Raw genomic sequence first — 10309 nt, forward strand, 5'->3', positions numbered from 1 at the left:
ACAAGAGAAACGTCAAAATAATTTGTATTTGATTCCTCCAGTCTCTATTCATTTTTTACTTGTCCATATAACCCACGATCCTTAATCATATCATCAATATCTCTCTCTCTCTGTTTTGTGCTTTTTTGCATCCTCCTTTTTCTTCTTTTATAATTGATGATATTTTCTACAGAAATTTCAATTCTTTGATCATGATATTTTTCTTTTCTTATATTTGATTCTACTAAAGTTTTTATTTTAAAAATTTGGGTTTTATTTATTTCAAGTTATTGTTGGTTTTGTTTGGTTTTGAGGTTTAAAAAATTCGGGTTTTATTTATTAATTTATTTTTCTTATATGTGTCTATTTAGAAGACAAAGCAAACAGAACCTTTTTTTTTGTATGTGTGGCTATAAGCTTAAGCATCAAGACTCCATTTTGAACTTTTTTCCATAAATATTGCAAAATATACTATTAAAAGTGAACTTCAAATTATTTGTTAGATGTTAGTATTTTGATGAGATTTTAGGGTTGTTTTATTTATTCTAGGAGAATAGAGTTGTTGTTATGTTGCTGTGGACGCCTTTTGTTCTCATCTATTTTGTAGATATGCAAATCTGGCATTTGGTTTTTTCGTCCTTTGTGGGTGCGATGAATGAGTTGTTTTCTCATTGGGTGAAATAAGGAATATGAAGCAGCTTAGGCTTAAGTGTCAGTTCTTTGCAAGTGCAATGCAATTTAATCTCATGACTGAGGATCAGCTGTTGAGTCCCAAAGTAACACTGGTGAAGAAACTCCACGATGCAATTCATCGACTGAAGCTTGGATATAGGCTTGGTCAGCTATACAAGAAGAGGGAGGGGAGCAATGGTGGGGGTTGGGATAGAGAAGAGTAAGAAGGAAGGCAGCAATAGGGTGTTGGACACAACAGTGACAACAACTACAAAGGAAGAAAGAAAGAAAACAAAAAAAATGAAAAAAAATTGTTAAACAATTTTTTTATAAATGGTATCATTTGTGATGTCGTGCTTATGTGGTATGCCACATAGGTTATTTTGTTTACCTATGATTGACAGTCAACTCATGTTTACTGTTAAAATTGGGCTAATTTCTGGAAAAAAGTGTAACGTTAAAGGTGTTAATCAAAAAAAAAAGGTTAAGGGTTCAAACCCAAAACCCCATAAATATTAAAGGTATTTTCAACAATTATGCCTTAAAACTAATCAACCAGCCCTAATTCATGCTTAGTCTATCATCATTCAACAAAATAAGGGTAGGGGTAAAAATTTCATTTTATACGATGCATGCTAAATACTCATAAATCCCAAAATCAACCTGAAAAGTGTTATGGGCATTTTATTTCAAACTATATGTGAAAATTTCAATTTAAATCGACAGTTAAAACTCACTCAATTACGAAACTAAGTTTAAGGACTAAAACATAAATTTTACAATATATCCAGTAAAACCTTTTTATGTAATTGAAGATAACATTTTGAAATTCAATATATAAAACTTAATCATGTAATTTTTCAAAGCATTTCATGAAGTTCAAGGCCTTCAATTGCATTACTTAAAAATCCAGACTTAATTGCAAAGTTAGCAAAACATTCTCTAAACACTCAGTTGGCCATGTCAAGATGATGCAATTTTTCATGTCATGGCGTCACCTGGAAGGGGATGCGCATCTCAACGATACGATAAACGGCGTCCCAACGATGGTGCCTCATCACAACATCTGTTAAATATAAGTTAATGATGAATTATTTATTTATTTATTAGGTAATATGTAATAGAGAAAATGAAAGAAAAGTAAGAAAAAGATTAAAAGTAACTAAAAGGATTTAATTGTAAAAGATGAAAAAGTTGATGGAATTGTAATAAACATAAATAAATGAATATATAAAGTAAAATATGTGAATGGTTGATGTGTGGAACAATATAGTAATATTGTGAGTATATTTGATGAAGTATGAGAAAGAAAGGACTAAATTGTGAAATATACAAAAGTGGCTTGTGAGAAGCTATGATAAATTTTATTAGTTAATATGGAATTTTTATTAAGTAGTGAGATATGTTATATGTATTAAAGAAAGTTGAAATTTATGTTTTTGAATTGTTATAATGTAGACTAAATTGAAATAAGTCTAGAGTATTTAAATTTTGTTCTGAAATAAGAAATATATCTGATTTTGATATATTTTCCTAAGTAGGCGAGATAAGAACTAGTCGGATATAGATGACATCTCATTAATGGAATATCAGCGTGCTCTATGTTTACCTGCTTCAACAGTGTCCCATTCAATTTCGTATATCCTTTGTGTTCTGTTAAGTCTATTGGATCTCTGTTAGAAGGTAAATGACTTCCTCAATTTTAAGGTAAAAGATTACCTCTATTAAATGATTGAAATATTGTATATGTTAAATGAAGAAATAAGATAATTAAAATATATTGGAACGAGATTAAATTGTAAATTGATAGACAATAACATGAACAAAAAGGCATGGTTATGGTGTGGTAAGTTTGAAGTTGTCTAAATGTACAAGCCTAAAAGAAATTATGAAAAAAATTATAAGACATATTAAATCTCCGTTTTAGATATTAGGTTAATTATACTTTAGTTTTACTTACTAAGCCTGCAAAAGTTTAATGCGTGTTTTATACACGTTGGTAAAGAGTAGAAGTAAGGACTTTTGAAGACTGGAAACATCTCATCACATCACATCAACACATCAGTGGTCTTGTGGAAAAAAAAGTATAGTTTCTCTTATGTTTTATTTTTAGTAAATGACATGTACCTAGGTATATTTAAAAGTTTTAGGACTAAAGTGTAAAACTTATTATTGTTTAAAACTATGGTATGGTTTACAAGTTTATGAATTACATGTTAAATTATGAGTAATTGAGTTTGAAATGTATAGATGATATGTGAATTGGATTTATTTAAATTGTTAATTGAAGGGCTAAACCAGGTAAAACACGAAAGGCTAATTGGGCAAGTTAACCTTAGTTTAAAATAAAATATCGAATGTCATTTTTGTATCGATACCAAGCTCAAAGTACTGTTACTTTGAAAGACGTATTGATACCTTGGACAATGTATTTGTACTTAGGGTATTTTCTTAAATTTTCAAACATCAAAGCTCAAATGGTATCGATTCAACATATGGGTATTAATACCTAAGTCAAGGTACCAATACTTTAGTGCCTGTATTGAAACTTGGGCCCTGTTATGAACAAAATATGATTTCAAAACTAATTTTTACTGAAAGTCTTACCCGATTTTCTTTAGTACACTTGAAATATGATAATAACATGTAAATATGATCGAAAAATGAACCGGTTAATAGAATTTAGCCAAGACTACTCTGGCACCAAATGTGACATTCATATATTTGACTCGGTAGTTAGGTCGGGTATAGGGGTGTTACAATATTTGTAAATTTGAGGATTAAATGTTAAAAATTATGACTAAATAGATATAATATGTAATATCTGAAGGCTAAATTTGTTATTATATCGATTTTTTAACTGACAGGTCCTGTGATTTTAACGGGAGTGACCAAAATGACCAAACTATATAATCTTGCTACTTAAATTGTAAACCTTTTATTTTAGGTACCTAAAATAAAAAATTCTGAAAAGTAAATGATTATCTATATAGTTTACCCTTTTATTTAATCGTCTCTTATTCCCATGCTACCAACTTTACGTTTAGTTCACTGGAATAGAATAGGACTGTAATGGAATAGAGCTGTAATGTAATAAAGTTGTAATCAATAATTCAATTGTTTGATTTAATAGAATTGAATAGAGCTGTAATAATATTCTTGTGTTTGGTTGAATGAAAAAATTTGTAATAGCATAGGAAAAAAAACTAAAATGACCAGAATACCATTAGCAAAATATTTTTAGTTAGATGATTATTGTTATTAAATTTTAACAGGATTATTATTAAATATAATTTAATAAAATTCTTAATATAATTATTTTTATATTAAATTATATTAAAAGATTTTTTATTTTTATATTAAATTATATTAAATTATTTAAAATATTTTATTTACTAAATTTTCAAATAATACAATATTATTTGAATCCATTGCTTCCCAAGTTATGTTCATTATAGTTGTCACACAACAAACATATAGTTAGAGTAGTGCATTTGCATGGTTTATTATGATCTTTAAGCCTTCAAATTACAACCACTTGCACTGTAACTACTAGAATATGAGGTCAAATTTATGGCATAAAATGTTGTTTCATTAGAAAAAAAATTCAAATTTAACATTCATTGTGGAATATGCATGATTTCCTTCTACTCTCACGTATGTTGAATACTTCAATATTGAGAAGTAGAGAGTTTAATATCATCCACTTCCTTACTAGTAAACAAAGGTAGAAAACTCCAAATTCAATCAGACAAGCATTTTTATGCCTATCGTCTTACAAAAATAACGTAGTCAAGAGCACCAAAAGTGTGCCTGATATAATACGCCTCATCTGAAAGGGTCGAGGTGCTTTTGTTTCCTAGCGCTAAGGCGCAAGGCATAGGCGTGCCTAGGTGCAAAACTTGAGAACACCAATAAATCCAATCAAGACATGATAATAACTTTAAGTACTTGAAATTGAATAAATAGCAATCAATGGTTTCAGATCACAAGTCATGGGAAAAAAAAAAACAAAAAGACCCTCATCAGTTATTATATAAGTAGAGTAACATCTTTTTTGCTATTGGTATTGACTTAATGCTGCTACCAATAACATAACTATTTGCAACAGGTAATATATGCGTAGCTTTATCTCCAACATCCGCTACCCACCCCCGTACTATAGAAAACTGTAGGTCAAACTAAATAAAAATGATCAATATATAAGGATGATGATGGTTAGCAAGAAAGACAACACCCAAAATGGTCTGAAGCTAAATAGAAGCTAGAGCGGTTCTTTAAACACTACAAGCATGAAGTATTCAACATAACCCACGACTTACACCCACAAGAATAGCAACAGCTATATGCCTCCATCATAGTTCTCTTAATAATTAAAGACAAATAAACAAATAAACAAATTTAGATGCATTGAAACAGTAAAGGGCAGGCACCAAAGATTAATAGCTATTGCGATCACTACATGTTTACTATGATTACAGATGTATCAGATGCTATCATGGTCGCAAATTTTTCTCAAATTTGCACAGTTTCTTATAAATCATAATAATTATATTTCTAAGCATACAACTTTATTTTTAATGGAGAATTTAACGCAATAGGTTAAGCAAAAAGTTTAACCTTTCTTAAGGAACAGTGATATAATCTATATGCCAATTCTTTCTCTATCACTAAATGGATTTAAATCAATTGCTAGTAGTTTGATGAATACCTAACCATCCTAGAACCAACATTCACACTCAAGATTCAACCTTAAAAGGTGTAGTTTATAAATATAAAAGATACTAAAAATCATGTACAATCAAGGACCCTAATTGATTCATCTAACATACTAGAAAACAACTAACATGAAGATATATAATACCAGAAAATAGAACACTAACCAGTCACAAACCTTATATGTAGAGTACCCAACAGCTAAAGCAAGGACATAATTCACAACAATATAAAGCCCTGGAACATTAAACGTTTCAAACATGATTTTACCCATATATTCTCAATTCTTAGGAGTAGAGTAAGTAGACTTTCAGTCAGTGAAAAGTAATGATCCTCAAGAGCACACCGTAAATAATTAAAAATAAATTGTTGCCGATATCATTCCATAGCATCCCAATTATCCACTTTGCCATGCTTAATGGGATGGATAATGTTATAGTTATTGCTCGATCGTGATCGCGTGAGTGCTTCATCTCCAATGAAGAAATCAAGATCGGCCATTACCCCAGCTGAATACTAAACTAACCAATTAGATTTGGAAGAAGCTTTAGATTGATTTAAAAGAGATTCATTAACTGCTACTACTGTTGGTTGAATAAAACTCAGCTCTACATTACCCGTAAATCCAATCTTACAAATATCTGCAAACAATTTTTTTTTAAAAAAAGAACCAATTGAATAATAACAAAAAAATAAGGGTCTAAAATAACTAGGCAATTTCACCAAACAGGTAGTGAGCACGTAGTTTAGGGTAATATTCAGTTACAAAAACAAGAAGATAAACAGTACCAAGAGCCATTGTCGATGACGACAGCAGGGAGAGAAGTGGGATCCATCGAGAAGAGAAACGAAAGCTAGGAAATCGATTTTGATTGTGGTGGTGGATCTACGAGCTAGACCCAAGAGAAGAAGCGTAGATAAGTAGAAGCAGCGAACTCCACTGTTGCCGAGCAGGATGGTATTGATCAGATATCAACAACAGCAAACTTGGATCCCAACTGAAAGCAGTGAATCCTTGAAAGAAGAAAAAGAAGGAAGAAGGAAAAGGAAAAGAAAAAGAAGAAGGAAGGATGATGGTTGGGTGAGAAGGGCTATCGTTGAAGGAGGAGGGTAAAGGTGAGGGAAAAAATTAAAAAGGAAAAAAACAAATCCTATTCAATACCTCTATTCAGTAGTGAAGGAAGGGAATGGTTATGCAGCGTGTTCCTTGAATAGGAACAGAGTCAATATAGGTGGTAATAGAGATTACAGCCAACCAAACATTAGTTTGGTCATGGGAGCTGTAACCTATTCCTATTCCTCCCAACTAGTTTCTAGGCAGTCCATTTTCCCATTAATTAACTTTTTTTTCTTTTATAAAATAGCGAAAGATATTTTCTCCTTTTATAATATTTTAACCATTTTTGGTGTGCAACCACTATTTTTAAATCTTTTAGATTTAGAGCAGTCGGTTTTTTTCTTTTACATTTTCTATTTCAACTTTTTTATTTTTTTTATTTTTTAATCAAACATCAAAGTTTGATAAAACTACCGTGGTTGTAAAATTTCAATTTTTTTTGGTAAAGGTTTTTCTAGTTTTTATTATTTTTTAGTTGTTGATTCCATTTTTTATTTTATTTTCTGCTTATGATTTTTTATTAATTTTTAATTTAATTATCTCAACATTTTCAAATTTCAATTGTTTTACTTATGATTTTCTCAGCATGTTTTTTTATAATGTTTAAATCATTTTTATTTAATCTTGTTTTACTCCCTTGCAAGTTTTTTAATTATTTTAATTTTAAGGATTAATATTTGATATATTAACAATATACTCATTTTTTTATGCCATAAGTAATTTTAAGAAATTATTGCCATGTGTTTCTCTTTTTAAATATTTGTTTTCTAATATTTCATATAATACACTTGTCAACCAATCACTCTATTTGCTTGTTTTTTTTGGTGAATTTGTTCGTGGAGTTTTTAAACCTAGCACATTTAAAATAAAATAAAATAAAATCAAACCTAACCTCTTACCTATAACATAATACTCTTATCACTAGTTCAAGAAATTGTTGGCAAAACTTAATCAAATAATAATATTTTATTAATTTAATCTTATTCCAATATTTTTAATTGCATTACCTAATTCACTTTCAATATATAAATTTATAGGATAACTTAAGTATCAAATATAAATTCTATTATTTTATACCCCCAAAAAAAAAGCAGCAACTTATTCGACAGATTACTAAATTTAGCATCAGACAGATACATTTTATACTGGATGATAGCACTTGATCTCATGTATTTGCAGCAATCACCATCCCTAATCTCCTTCGAGTAGACCAAGACATACAAGTAACATGCAAAGTTAACAAAATAGAACATAACGAAAGGAAGAAAAATAGACCAAATAAAGGTATTACTAGCCAAAGACGGTAATCCAAATGCATTTAAGCTTCAGGTGTAGGCAAGTCTTCATCGGTTGCTGGAACCATTACCCACTCCCCATCTTCATTTCTCACAAGCCCTTTGTTCTTCTCCACCCACCATGAACCCGGCACCAAGCACTCATCTTTTAGAAACGCACAAGACTTGTTCACCAAAGCCAAACTTCTCTTCACTTTCAGCTCAAACTCTCCTTCCTGTCCATTCCACCCTGCTACAATGTGCAATATTGCCTGTAAATTATGCCAATCACTGGGATTCTTTGAGTCCTTCAAGCTTGGAGACTTCCTGGTATCGATTACCAGTTCAGTCCCCGTATAAACGTACCCCAACAACACGCTAGGGTAGTGAGGAATGACATCAATTATGTTCTTTGTATGCAGAACTGTAAGATTTGGATACCTTTTCATCCTGTCATTAAAGGCCTTATTCCCCACTTGTGGACAACCGAAAGCAAAAGCTGCCACAGGAATATTGTCCACTAAACCATTCTCAACTACATCAAAAGCACTTAAAACCGCTAAACTAGCCCCCAAACTATGCCCAGTGAACACTATGCTTAGATTTTCATTTTTATATCTCTCTTTCAACTCTTTTATCTTATCCAAAAGTTGCCCCCTTGCACTTAATTTTGTAAAAGGCGATTTGGGATCATCAGAAATGTAAATCGTCAGCCAACCAAGCATCACTTTCGGCTTCTCATTTTCATTATCACTGTCACTGTCACTGTCACTGCTACTATCACCCATTTCCTTGTTGCTACTTCCGTCGACTCGCAAAAGGGGCTCTATGGGCTCAAGCTTTGCGTCAAGAACATTAACCCACTCGTAGTCTCTGGTAGTTCCTCGCCACACTACGTAGATATCGCGGCGACCCAGAGCTTTCGATGTTTCATCGGACGTCGTGGCGATGTAGCCAATCCAGTTTGTTTCGCGGTCCCAGGACTCCCTTGACCTGGAGTGGAGCAAAAAGGCTTGAGGGAGAGTGACGTGAGCAGTGGCATAGAGAAACGATTCTACTTTGTAATCGGAGGCAGATTCCAGCATTACTTTGTCGAAGAAAGAGGACTTGCCATAGCGGCTTGAACCGCAGAACTTGGAATTTTGGTCGTTGTTGAAGGCGTCATATGTGGCCTGGCAGAAGTCACCGCAGCGGAGGATGAGTTTGCGAAGTGAGAAGTGAAGAGGATCCAGCAGCGAGTCCCAGTTTTTGCTACCAAGCAGTTCCTGCCATGACGGTTCTGCTTCTTGATTTGCGGCCATGAGCAGCTGACTGCCACCGATGGATAGGCTACCAAGAAAGGAATTCTGTGGCCCTGGTCGTTTTATCTTTTGATCGGAAGGGGAAAGATAGGTACTATTTTATGAGATAGAAAAGCCATATTCCGGATGACAATATGGCGCTCCCATGACCCACTATTATCGCTGCCAAAACAGAGCAGGACAAATCAGACCTAGAAAGCACGTTTATTCCGTGCTCAACGATTGGAGCCCGATGTTTGAATTCTAGAATATAAATAAAAAAGAAAAAAAAATCTAAACTCGAGCTCAAAATTATTCCATCTCAAGGCCAATCTTAGCACGAACTCTTAATAATGCAAGCTTTATAACAATTCAAGTATGAGCCCAAGATAAATTTTATCCAAAATTCAAAAAGTTTAAATTTATAATTAAATATACATTAATAAATGATCGTTGATATTGTGTACAACAAGGGAGGAGTTTAAAGGAGTGAGTGACTCTTGAGGAGGTTGTTTCACTCAATCGGAGCGGAGAGACAAAGGTTATGAAGAGTGATAATAAAAATAGCATAAAGCTTTATGGTTAAAAGAGTCTTGAAAGGGTGTAGACTTAGTATTCTTGAAGAGTCAATCAATTCTTCGTTGTACTTTAAGGTATTTATGTTGGATTGTCGGTATGGCGCAATGGAAAAAAATTCCGACGATCATCAGCCATGGATCAATGTACAAGGAATGAATTGGGTTGAAATAATGATCGAAATTATACCTTTTGAAACTAAAAAAAGCAACTACTAGTAATAATAACGTCTCGGCCTCTATGTAATCCATCCAGTCAAAGAACGAACAACAAAAACTCTCTTAACTTTTCAAAGAGAATTTTTAATAATGGCTGCTAGACCTTTTGATTTGTTTTTTTTTTTAACCCTAACATACTAAGGGATTAAATTCCTTTTATTTTCTTTGATATCATAAATCAGGAAAAAAAAAGATTATTCCCTTATTATTAGAGAAATAAATGGAAATTCAGAAAAATATATATATTCTTTCCTAAAGAATATCCATTTTCATGTCTTTTTTATATTTTGACAGAAATTAATTATTATAATTTTTATATTAATAATTTTAGTAAACTATATACAATTAATATTTTATATGAATCAAATTCATATATTAATTTTATCTATATTCTCTATTTGTGTACAATAAGTTTGTACATATAACATGTTCAATATTTAACTATCAAATTAATTTAATTCAATAATTAATTCAATT

The 10309-nt window shown here is 31.7% G+C and overlaps 1 protein-coding gene and 1 long non-coding RNA gene across 2 annotated transcripts; both read right to left on the reverse strand.

The window, feature by feature from the left end:
• Positions 1-5396: 5396 nt before the first annotated feature.
• On the reverse strand, positions 5397-6941 carry LOC107896878 (uncharacterized). The gene is made up of 2 exons (XR_005903347.1): positions 6157-6941; positions 5397-6008 (listed from the first exon to the last, which is right to left on the reverse strand). It is a non-coding gene; the product is annotated as an uncharacterized lncRNA (long non-coding RNA).
• A 591-nt stretch (positions 6942-7532) lies between these two features.
• On the reverse strand, positions 7533-9356 carry LOC107896879 (phospholipase A1-IIdelta). Its single transcript, XM_016822176.2, has one exon. The coding sequence runs from the start codon at positions 9057-9059 to the stop codon at positions 7803-7805; it is 1257 nt and encodes a 418-aa protein (XP_016677665.1). The 5' UTR covers positions 9060-9356; the 3' UTR covers positions 7533-7802.
• Between the last annotated feature and the right edge of the window lie 953 nt (positions 9357-10309).

This window comes from Gossypium hirsutum, chromosome A10, assembly GCF_007990345.1.
Source record: "Gossypium hirsutum isolate 1008001.06 chromosome A10, Gossypium_hirsutum_v2.1, whole genome shotgun sequence".
NCBI lineage: Eukaryota > Viridiplantae > Streptophyta > Magnoliopsida > Malvales > Malvaceae > Gossypium > Gossypium hirsutum.